Source organism: Ceratotherium simum, chromosome 26 (genome assembly GCF_057802395.1).
Source record: "Ceratotherium simum simum isolate JZ-2026a chromosome 26, ASM5780239v1, whole genome shotgun sequence".
NCBI classification, from domain to species: Eukaryota; Metazoa; Chordata; class Mammalia; order Perissodactyla; family Rhinocerotidae; genus Ceratotherium; species Ceratotherium simum.
This window is the reverse complement of record NC_141925.1, coordinates 42,270,526-42,282,510: the sequence shown is the minus strand read 5'-3', so window position 1 is coordinate 42,282,510 and position 11,985 is coordinate 42,270,526. Positions and strand designations below refer to the sequence as shown.

At 51.3% G+C, this 11,985-nt stretch overlaps 1 protein-coding gene across 1 annotated transcript in view; it reads right to left on the bottom strand.

Moving 5' to 3' along the window:
- Window positions 1–23: 23 nt before the first annotated feature.
- Window positions 24–11,985, bottom strand: part of SSC4D (scavenger receptor cysteine rich family member with 4 domains) — a 37,222-nt gene continuing 25,260 nt past the window's right edge. The window contains exons 11-12 of the mRNA XM_087417713.1: window positions 3,204–3,341; window positions 24–833 (exon numbers count right to left, since the gene is read on the bottom strand). Coding sequence (XP_087273839.1) covers window positions 676–833; window positions 3,204–3,341 — 296 coding nt within the window. The 3' untranslated portion in view covers window positions 24–675. The remainder of the gene's footprint in view (window positions 834–3,203; window positions 3,342–11,985) is intronic.

Genomic DNA, 11,985 nt, shown 5'->3' with positions numbered 1-11,985 from the left:
CCCCGCCCCGGCCCTTCCGCTGCTCCGGCCCCCTCACCCGAGCTCAGCTCGCCGCGGCCTTCTAGGCGTCCCCTCCTTCCCTGCTGTCCCCCAGAACTTCCCGTTCTTCACTTCACTGCGCCCCAGCTTCTCCAGATGCACCCCAGCCCGTCGCGCCGCAGACCCCCACCCTGCTAGGCCCCGGCGCGTGGGCCCCTGGGAGTTGTAGTTCATCCTCAGGTGCGGTGAAACGTTGGGGACATCAAGGACAAAGGGGCAGTCAAGACTACATCTCCCAGTGGTCACAGCGCGCAGGAGGTGGAGGATGGGCGGTCTAACTCCGCGGCCGCTAGGGACCCCTGGCGGGGACGAAGACTGCATCAGTCCAAGCGAGTGCTGATTCACGGCCCCGCCCTATATTCTTTGGGAAATTACCAGAGGAGGGGGCCAGGGCGGAGGCCCTGGCCCCTATTTCCGATATACAGTAACAGGCCACGGGGGGGACGGGTGATAGGGGGCGCGACCCCTGTAGATCCAAACTGTCAGAGTGGTGCCGGCCGGCAGATTTAATTAAGGAGCTAAACCTTGGGGGACTGTCACCCTCCCCTACAAGGTTCCAGCTCCCCATCCCTACCTTGAGGTTCTTGGACCTGACGAGGTGAAAACATGGAAGGATAGTTACCACCGGAGTACTGGTTAATTTGCAGAAAGGACGTGGCTGTCTGCAGGCTGACTGGAGAGCCCCTTCTTCCTCTCCAGGATGGAGTGTTCAAGATTCAATTCAGTTACCAAGAGCCTACTGTATGCTGAACACTGGGCTGTATCTGGGGGTTGACCAACCCTTCTCTCCCCACCTAGAACATACACATTAAGGTCAGACTGACAAATTCTTGCTCATATGCTTCCCTTTTTGACATTCCATGTAGCTCACACACCCCATAGTTTTGACTGCACATTTTACTGACTTCGTTTATTCAGCAATTATCTATTGAGCACTATGTTCTAAGCACTGTTCTAAGCAACGGGGTACAGCAGCGAACAAAACAAAAAATCCCTACCCCAGAAAAGAGGCAAGATAAAGATAAATATGTAGAGTATGTTAGAAAGTGATAAGGAGTAAAAAAATAAAGGATACGAAGTGTTGTGTATGAGAACCTAGAATGAAGGAGTTTCTGTGAGGGAATATTCCAGGCTCTGTGCTAGGTGCTGGAGGAAGGGGGCATGGAACCCTGCCCTCAAGGAATTTAGAATGTGTTAAGTATCTTTTTAAATTCTTTCAGGCTTGATAGGAAGAGGTTCTGAAAAACTTCTCCAGAGAGATTGGTAACATTTCCAACTCAGCCCTTAAAGGATGTGTAGGATTTGAGAGCAGGCAGAGGACACCAGCAGCAGGACTCAGAGGCAGGTTCCTATCAATATTTATTGATAGGCAAAGAATCCAATGTGTTTGTTGCCTGAAGGGATGGGTAGTGGGGCTGGGGATGGAGTCAGGAGCCAAAACGTGAGGAGCCCTGAATGGCAGGCAAGGGAGTGAAGTCTTTATTCTGAAATAAATAGAAAGCCTGTGAGAGATTTTAATCAGGGTAGAAAAACGATAAGATGTGCATTTTGTCCTCCTCAACATCATTGCCTCCTCAGTGCTTAGCACAGTGCCCAGCACACAGTAAATATGCAGAACATATGAAATACAGAAATGAGTAAGTGAATGCATGCACTGTAGGGAGACTACTCTGGCAAGAGTGGAGGAGATGGACTGAGTGAGGAGAGAGTCTAGAAATAGCTCTCTTCTCTCCCTCCTCCAACATAGGCTGTAGCCCCCCTTCTTTTACTACACCACCCAGCAAAATGCAACTGTGCTGGTGAATAAACCCTCCCACTTCCTTCTGTCTTTTACATGAGTGTTCGCCAAGTCATTCCTCTTCCTTTCTCTTCCTCCCTACAGGCCAGGCCTGAACCATTCTAGCCTGGCCATCACAGGTCCATGGGAATGTCCTTTACAGCCAACCCTGGTTGTCCACATGTGGATTAAACGTACCAACGATTCAGGCTCCAGATGCTAACTCTCGGGAACTTCCTGGCACATTTCAGGCTGCCTCTCCGACCTGCAGTCTCCACGTGGAGGCTTCCCTCCAGTGGTTCAGGAAGAGCTGGTCCTGCCCTCCTTTCCCTTTTTGATTTTTTTAAGACACTAGGCTTAAAGCTATAGCTGCCCAGCAGCCCCTGGCTGCTTAGAGGGCTGCTTCAGAGGCATGGCGACATTACACAGAGCAAATGGCTTAATATTCTGGCTTCCCCCTCCACTGCCTGGTACTACTGAAAGGGGGGAGCAGGGAGGTGGAGAACTAGCATCCTGGCTTCTGCCTGGCTCCCAGCTCTATGTGCAAGGCCTGTCCCCTCTCTGGGTCTTAATTTCCCCACCTTTGAAGTGAGAAATTAAATGAAATGAGCACTAAATGCTCCACCCAGCTGTGACAGTCATAGTTCTATATTCAGTATGTTCATCTTCTGAAATGGAAAGCTAATGGCATTCTTTAGCTGTGGAAACAGGGAATCTGTACCTGCAGACCTGGGAGATGGTTCAGTCCCAAGGATTCAGAGGCTCAGCATGATCCCTGACTTTTAGACCAGGAAGCTGAGACACAGAGATGCTGTGTGACCAGCCGAAGGTCACATATCAGTGACTGATAGAGCCTAAATTCAAACTCAGGCAGATCTTCCGGACTCCCAGCAGCAAGGGCACCCTTTCCTGACCAGGCTATGAGGATCTACCCCTTGGCATCTGGTCAGGAAAGGAGGTGACTCTGGTGACTGGCCTGACACAAGGGAACTGGGCAGGCACCCTGTATGGCTAACCCTCCGCCCCATCTCCAGTGCTGGAGGACGTGACCTTTACATGCATCCTCTCTGGCTGAGTTGGTGGACAAGCAGGCCAGGCAGAGACATTAGTGCCCTGCTGTTTCTGTGCAGTCATAAATCACTGCAGCCCCATCCCCTGGCTCCTGGCTTTCCCCTGCGGCTAGAAAGCTCCCTGATTGGTGCGGAGGCAGCAACAGCAGTAGCAGCAACTGCAGCATCTTCAGAAGCAGACCAGCAATGCTCCCCACTCTGTCCTCTGGGAACACTTCCCCTGTCACTGCCCTAGCAGGCTGGTCTTCAGTAGGGGCAGAGCACATAACAGATTCAGAGGCAAAGGACAACAGAGAAATCCCAGTGGGATGCCTCACCTCCTGAGGATACTGGGGCAGTGATGGAAGCCTTTGCTGGGAGGTAGGACCCACAGGTTGAAGCCTGGACTTTGCTATTGATCTTGCTGGGTGATCTTGTGCTAGTCACTTTACCTCTCTGGGCCTCAGATTGTGCATCTATAAAATAAAAGAATTGGATGGATGCTTCTTAAGATCTTCCAGCTTGTAGCAACAGCCTTTCAACCACCCTGCCTCAGTGTCTTCCCAGCCTCGCCCAGTAAAAGATCTGACAGATCTTTACAAATGTACATCCCATCTTCTTCCTCCCTTGCCTTGGCTCCACCATGCATGCCACTCCCACTGCATATGGGCTAAAGTCCCTGCTCCTTAGCCTGGAATTCAAGGCCTTTCCTGAGGGCTCCTGTCTACCTCTCCAGCTGCATCTCACACAGGGCATTCAACCTTGGCATTTCCCGGCCTCGCAGTACCTTCTTCCAACTCCGGGTCTTTTCAAAAGCTGTCCTTCTGCTGGGATCTCCTTCTCTTCCCACCCCCATTCAATACTTACTCCCTCATCTTTCAGACTCAGACGCTGTGAGTTGAACTGACTACACCCTCTCAGTGCCCTCCGGCCCCCTCAGTTCCCACGCTACATACTTCCAGAATGGAGTCTAGACCTCCTTAATGCACCTGTATGTATATGAGTCTGTCTTTCCCCAGGGTCTTACAAACGGATTCCTCAAAGAAAGAGATCCATCTGAGTCACCTCTGAGCTCCAAACCTTGCATGGAGCAGGTACTCAGGAAAGTTTTGTTCAATGAAAAAGACTCTGCTTTAAGAAAGGATCGACCTAGTGATGTTCTTTTTTTTTTTTTTTTTTTTTTTTTTTTGTATTTTATTTTATTTTATTTTTTTAATTTTTTGTTTATTGCAGTAACATTGGTTTATAACATTGTAAAAATTTCAGGTGTACATCATTGTACTTCTATTTCTGCATGGACTACATCATGTTCACCACCAAAATACTAATTACAACCCATCACCACACACATGTACCGAATTATCCCTTTCACCCTCCTCCCTCCCCCCTTCCCCTCTGGTAACCACCAATCCAATCTCTGTCCCTATGTGTTTGTTTATTGTTGTTATTATCTACTACTTAATGAAGGAAATCATACGGTATTTGACCTTCTCCCTCTGACTTATTTCACTTTGCATTATACCCTCAATGTCCATCCATGTTGTCACAAATGGCTGGATTTCGTCGTTTCTTATGGCTGAGTAGTATTGGATAAAGAAGCTGTGGTATATATAGTGATGTTCTTTCCTCTTGAGAAGGACTTGAAAGTTTTTGCCCCAGAACAAGCGGCTGTGGCCAAGTTGCAGCAAAAACTCAGGAAGGCAGAACTATAGACAATCCCAGGAGCAAACAGGGCCGTAGCCAGAAAGGATGGTCTTACAGAGGATCCCGACAGAGGATTTTGAAGAAGGGCCTGTTGACACGGAGCTGATGACTCACAGAAATTCTCTGTTTCCAGTACCTAGAGCTGACCACCCCTCACCAAACCAGCATCCCTAAATCCAGGGCCTCTCTCTCAGACCCCCAAAAACAGACTGGGCTGGAAAAAGGGAGAGACTGAAAAGTCTACTATATCTTTACATTTTAAGTTTTGCATTGCCCAAAAAAGAGCCAACTTCAAAATTTACCATACCAAGGGAATGTCTGTCACCATAAAAAATGGGCCATTGTCTCAAACAAAAAGATAAACTATCCCCATTCTCAAGAGACCCAACGTTGCAGGGAAGAAGAACCTGGCCTAGAACCTTCTCCCAGGGGCCAGCCCCATGGCATAGTGGTTAAGTTCGCATGCTCTGATTCGGCGGCCCGGGGTTTGCAGTTTCGGATCCCGGGCATGGACCGACGTACCACTTATCAAGCCATGCTGTGGCGGCATCCCATATAAAGTACAGGAAGATGGAGAGGGATGTTAGCCCAGGGCAAATCTTCCTCAGCAAAAAGAGGAGGATTGGCAACAGACATTAGCTCAGGGCTAATCTTCCTCACCAAAAAAAAACTTCCCTCAAACCTCAGCTGTGTGAACTTGCACCAAGTGCTTCACCAATCTGGACCCGATTCCACACTGAATCTTAAAGAGAAATCTGCCCCCGTCCTCTGAATCGGACTGTAAAATGAATGCATTCTTTGACTTTGTAGAGGGGTCTGAAGCAAGTGTTTTGATGCTTGGAACTCCAACAGAGGGCAAATGACTCATGGGAGACCCATGGTGATGGAGATGGTGGCAGCCAGCTGTTCACAAAGAGTGAGGCAGGTGTAAGCTGGAGAGAGCCCACCAGTTTCATCTCATTTCGAGGAAGCAGTGTCTCCATCAGCTGAAGCTGTCTGGTAATGGCGTGGGCTGAATCTGGAGAGGCTGGGATAGGAATCGGGGGTCAGGGACCAGCAGATAAGAAGGACCAGAAGACCAGCCAGTCAGAAGTGATGCTGAGCAGTGATTCTCAACCTAGCTGTGCATCACAGTCCCCCAATACCTGAGGGGAGCTTGTTTAGAATACAGAGTCCAACATACTGGGTCAGATTCTCCAGCAGCGGGGTCTAAGAACCCCTATGTTTTCAAAGCTCTCTGAGGGATCCTTCCACCATCAGTGGTCTGCCAGGGTGACCTCAAAAGGCTCGGGCAACTCTGAAGGAAGCCAGGCTGGGTTGCCTGAAGAGGAAGTGGAGTGGCCATGAGGCCTTCTGAGAGCTGGCTAGAAGAGCTGGGGGAATTGGCATTTTCTGGTGTTGCCCATTCTGCCGAGTCAGCCCAGCACTAATGCTTCCAGAGTGCAAATCCCACTTGGTCATGTAATATGAACGCTGGAGCTGACGCAGCAGGCAGACAGGAGCCCAGGCTGCACCAGGGGAGAAGAGGTAGACACAGACACTCAGCACCAACTCCCTTCTCGAGCCTGGGGACAGGCAGGGGCAAAAGGCACCCCCTCCACACCAAGCCTTGAGTGAATCGAGATGACTCAGAAGCATGGGGCCTGCACTGTCTTCTAGGTTTCAGAGCCAGCCAGATCCCTCCCCGTCTTCCTGGAGTTTGGGGTTGGTAATTGGAGGGGAAGGCAGAAGGACTCTTGTTCTTCCAGTAGAGGAACCCCTTAGGCAGCAACCCATCTCCTGGGTGTCAGCCCTTGCTAGCACACTTCCAGCCTCAGGCAATTACCATTTCCTGAGGTCCCCCTGCCTCTGTGGGACAGCACTCACATTCCCAGACCCTCTGCCCATTGTTCCTCATTCTACCTTCTGGTGTTACAGAAAAAGGAGAACTCTTCTTCTCCCCAACAGCCTTTTACATTTGAGGCCAGAACACATGAAGCACTTTTGTCTCCACATTGGACAAGCTTCCCTAGGAGCAGAGAGTGGGTTTTAGTGTGTGTTTTTCTCCATCCATAATGCCTGGTGCAGGATTGGAATGGAGAGATGGCCAAAGGAATGATGGCCAGGACACGCGCTACTGAGCTCTTGACCCCCGCCCCTCCACGCCTGCCTTCAGAAATGTGTGCCCAGAGGGTTATACAAGGCCTAGGAGCATTTCATGACAAGTGGGGGTTTGGCCTCCAACCCCAGGGCACCCACCCCCAACCTAGGCTGGGCCAGGTGCCTATATCACAGGCTGCCTCGGGGGTCTATAATCAATGCTTTGTCCTCCTCCTCCTCAGGCCACACCTCAGTTTCTAACACTCAGATGGCAAGGAAAGGCCAATAAGTAAGAAAAAACAGGAGGGCAAATGCGTTTGCCATGTCCCCATAGACAGTAAAGAAGCCACACATCAGATGAGAAATCCAAGGCACAGAGAGGTTAAGTAACCTGTCTAGGTCACACAGCTTGTGAGTGGAGGGACTAGGTCATAAAGGAGGTTCACATGTCTCCTGTTCCTCATCCCACCATCCAGAAGCACCACCTCAGTGGAGGGAATTTCTTCCTCATTGTTGGCCTCTTTTCAGAGCCAACAAAGGCAGGCCTGACTCCCTACACACAGCTGGGTTTATTTCTAACCTCTCCTGTGTGAGGATGCAGATAAAGCTGGGTAGAAGTGGGGGACAGAGAGAGGAAGTGAATGACCTGCTCACTCACGGGAGTGGGAAGGAATATGATCTCTAGCGGGATGAGGTAAAGCCAAGGCCCTCCTGGAGAAGTTGGAGGGACAGGGCCGGCTCCGTGGCTTAGCGGTTAAGTGCACGCGCTCTGATGCTGGTGGCCCGGGTTCGGATCCCGGGCACGCCCCAAGGCATCACTTCTCCCTCCAACCCGAGGCCGAGTCCCACGTATAGCAACTAGAAGGAGGCGAACCTATGACATACAACTATCTACTGGGGCTTTGGGGGGAAAAAAATGAATAAATAAAATCTTTAAAAAAAAAAAAAAAAAAAGAAGTTGGAGGGACAGTAGTTTCCAGGTGTACTGCCCAAGGGTGTGGCCATCCATGCTGGATTCAGGGGCCTGGGACAGCAAACAGAACACTGGAGACTTCGGTTCTACCAATGTTTTGCTGAATAACCTTACACAAATTACTTCTCTTCTCTGGATCTCTGTCCTTTCTCTGCAAAATGAGGAACCAATGATCTATCAGCTCAAAACAAGCCACTTGGGTTAACAATAAAATCTTTACATTTTCTGGCCTTCGGTGAAATGATATGAACTCCAGTTATTCTGTGCAAATCAGAAGTGCTCCCTGATATCAGGGGGGTTTCCTGGCTAACAATGACATCATGGGGATTTCCTGGGTTCTGGGGGTGGGGGAAGGGAGGATACATAAAATGGGTGGTGAGAGGCACCAAGGCTGGGACTCTCAGCATGGACCAGATGCTGCCATTCACATTCTTCAGCTAGGAAGGATTTTAAGCAAGGGACAGATGGAGTCAGATCTGCATTTTAGAACGGTCACTGTGGCAGCTGGAGTAGAAAGTGGATTGGACGACGAGACCAGAGGAAGGGAGACCATTTGGGGGGTTCTTGTAACAGCCCCTGTGCAAGGTGGTGGCAGTTGGGTTAGGGCAGCAGTGGTGGCTGTGGAAGGAGGGAGATGCCCAGCATGACTCCTAGGAAAGTGGGTGGACAGGGATGGTCCCATTCGCCTACATAAAGCAGATTTAAGGGAAAAATGATGGGTTCCGTTTGGAAAGTAATGAATGTGAAACGATATATCCAAGTGAGATGCCCTGGTTGGGTCTGGACATAGAAATTTGACTTCTCAGTGGGAGGTGGACCTGTGGGCCTCAGAAAAGTATAAACGGGAAGGGGGGTGAGGTATAGGGGTGGGCCAGCAGAGACGGGCTCAGAAGGAGACCCGGAGGGAGAATTGGGAAAATCAAGAGTCCATGGGACTCAGGGATCGCAAAGGATGTGACCATCCAACAGTCGTGGTGCTTCACAGTGCCAGATGCCTCCAGAAAACTCATGTAAGGACAGAAAAGGAGGCCTTTTCGTGAGTTAGTGCATCTTTGTTGATCTCAGCAAGTGCAATTTTGGTGGGGCCCAACTCCAGTGGTTCAGGATGGCAGGGGGTAAAGAGGTGACAAATTAGGATTTGGAGATGACTGTTTTCATTAGTAATTTAATGGTCAGATGAAGATGGGAGAAGCTGATACTGCTGGTGGCTCAGGGCAGAGGGAGGGTTCCATTTGTCTGGAAAAGGCTGGAGATTGTTTAAATGCTCAGGGGAAAGAGTCTGGAGAGAGGGAGGCCAGAAGGATGCGGGGCTGGAAGGGACGGGTGGGTGAATTGAGGTGGGGGAAATCAGGAGCCCTGGAGGAGGGGTCAGCTGGGATGGAAGGCGGGAGAGATGGACTTCCCAGTGGAGAGCAGTGAGGTTCCTGGGAACCTCCTTCTCTAAGAAAGAGAAGCTGAAGTCATCTGCTGAGTCATGGGAGGAGGAAGGGAGGAGGCTGGTGAACAGGCTGAAGCTTTGAAGGAGCTTCTGGAGAGGGTGGAGGAGTGAGCTGGGGAAAGACCAGCCATTCAAGGACCAGCTGGGCCTGGAGGCTGCACACATGGGGACCCCCATCTGCCCGGCCCTGTGGTTTTCTCCAGCGGCCCTCAGCAGCGTGGGCCGTGAGCTGAGAAGGTCGAGGTCAGACCACCCAGAGCAAGCAGTGGTCAGCATGGCCAAGGGACTGAGAACAGGGAGCCCAGTCAAAGGAGTGAGTGCTGGGATGGGCCAAGGACCAGGTGAGATGGGGGAAATAGAGGTCAGGAGGGGGCAGGAGCTGGAGGCCTCAGGGACATGGAAGAACAGTAGAGGGGTACAGTGAAGTGGGGGTGCCAGAGGATCAGGAGAGTGGGGTGTCGTCATTCTGGGAGGCCCCCCAAGACCCGGAGAAAATTCTAGGGAGTAGACATGGGCTAGAGTGAGGCCCAGGTTTGAAGAGGTTCCCCTGAGAGGCTCTGGTGGAAGATGCTATGTCCTGTGGATGCTGGAATCCCCCAGAATGAGGCAGGGCCTGAGGAAAGAGACAAACTACAACCAGGGGTCAAAGACCTCAGGAATGCTAACCAGGAACGGCCGTTTCGGCAAAGGGCAAGGCCTGAGCCCCAAGGAAGGGGGTTTGCCCAAGGTGTTCGGAAGAAGCAGCACGGCCAGCAGGGCAGCTAGTGGCTTGGACCTTCACACCTTTCTGTTCTGCCTGGCACAGAGGCCCTGCCACCCTCACATCTTGCTCCCCTGACTCTGATGTCTGGGCCAGCACTTTCACCTCTAAGACAGAGATGAATCAGGCCTCTTGAACTTGATAACGAGGGAAGAGGAAGCCAAGGACTTGAACAAATGGGAGCATGACTACGGAATTCCCCTGCTTTGTAATTTTTATCCACTGGGTCATGCAGGTGACTGAGGAGAGGCATCAGACAGAGTAGGGGCGACCGTGATTCCTGAAGGGCTGCATGTCCTGGGGTTACTCCTGGGGCAGGGGAAAGGCCAGGAAGGAGGCCCTGAGGCAGACAAAAAAAAAACAGATGAGAAAAGAGTAATGGCGGAGAGACAAACACACAGGGGTGCAGACACGGACATAGAGAGAGAGACAAGGATCTGACAGAGGGACAGTCAGGAAGACAGACCGCTTGGGACAGAGACCGGGAAAGAAGGCGCTGAGCAGGCTGGCCACGCACCCACGGCTCATCCCAGAAGCTGCTGGGCTGGACCCAATCAGTGCAAGGTGGATGGTTGTTTTGGGAAGGCAGCGGCCGCCAGGCCAGGCAGATGGGTCCTCTCTTCCATCTGCACAACCTGCTACAGAAAGCCCAGCCAGGTGACCCTGTTTGCCCACAGGCAGACAGAGGAGTGGTCCTGAGGGCTTCCTCCAGGGCAGCAGGAGGACGGAGAAGGGGGCTGCTTTGAAGGCATGGATCCCTGCTCTGCCTCTCACTAGCAGTGAGGTTTGGCAGCCACTGAGCTCCCTGTCATCATTCTCATCTGTCAAATGGGAACAGCCACCCCAGTCCTCAGTGATCCTGACGTTTTCACCTGCTCCACAGAGACAGGGACCTGGATAACCTGGGGTGTTAAGGGTGTCCTTCAGGTCCAAGAAGAACCTGGAGGTAACAGATGCCTTCTCTTCCCAGCACCCTTTGGGGATAGTTCCAAAAATGTGGCCAAGCAGTTTAGGCTAAGGGTGGTGAGTCAGGAGAGTAGGTTGTGACCCCAGCTCCCAGGGCTGCACAACTCATAAAGGTCCCATCAATGAAGGGCTCCTCTCCACCTCCCCTCATCCCTAAACCCAACACTGAGCCCTTATGCTGGGTGTCAGGCCCTGCCACACAAGGAGGAAAGGACATGTTTCATTGCTCTGTCCTAAGTGTCCAAGGGCTCTGCCCCAGATGGTGGCCCTCCACAATGGGGCTGGAAGAGACCCTCCTGATCACCAAAGCCATCTGCAAACTGGCCTCATCCTGCCTCTCCGCCATTCATTTACCCCTTCATTCATTCAAATGTTGAGTGCTTACTAGGTGCATAAATCTGGTAGGTAAGACAAATAATGACACGTGATGAGAGAGGTGAGCACAAGATGCTGGGAGAGGAAGTAGAGGGGACCCTCACCCTATCCCCACCTATCCAAATTCCTATCCTTAAACTCCAGCTTAAATGCTCCCTCTTCCAGAAGGCTTCCCAGAACTTCTGCTAGGAGTGACTTCTGCCTCTAAGCTGATGACACTTCTTCTCCAAAGCCCCATACACTGGGATCTTATACAAGAGCCAAGAATGTATATACATTCTATCTCTATAGAGTGTCTCCTCTTTGGGGCAGAGCCCAGATCCCAGTCATCTTTGCATCTTACAGAGCCAGCACAGTAGCACAGGATGATAGTTCAACACATACATATTAGTTGTGTCTTTGAACCTCAATGGAGTTCAACAGATGCATGATAGTTCGTGTCTTTAAGCCTCAGTCTCTTCACCTGTAAAATGGGGATAATAATTTTCAGTTCCCAGTGTGGCCAGATGGATCAAGTGAGATATCGCATGTGAAGTCTCCTGGGGAGGAGGAGCCTTGACAGCTCTGCACAGCCATGGCTGTTGCTAATAATATTGCAATCTCAGGGCAAGAGCAGGACTGAGAGAGACAAGGAGCAGGCGCCTCTCTGTCTGCAGCTTTTCCTCCTGTCTGACAGTAGTGGAGGAGCTGAGCCTGAAACAACCCACAGGTGGGCAGTCAGACTGCAGCGGGAAGAGAAGCCAGGGAGAGCCTGGACACCCAGGTTCCAAGTCTACCTCTCGCTCAGGTGGGTGATCTTGGGCAGGTCAGTCTCTTCCCTGAGCA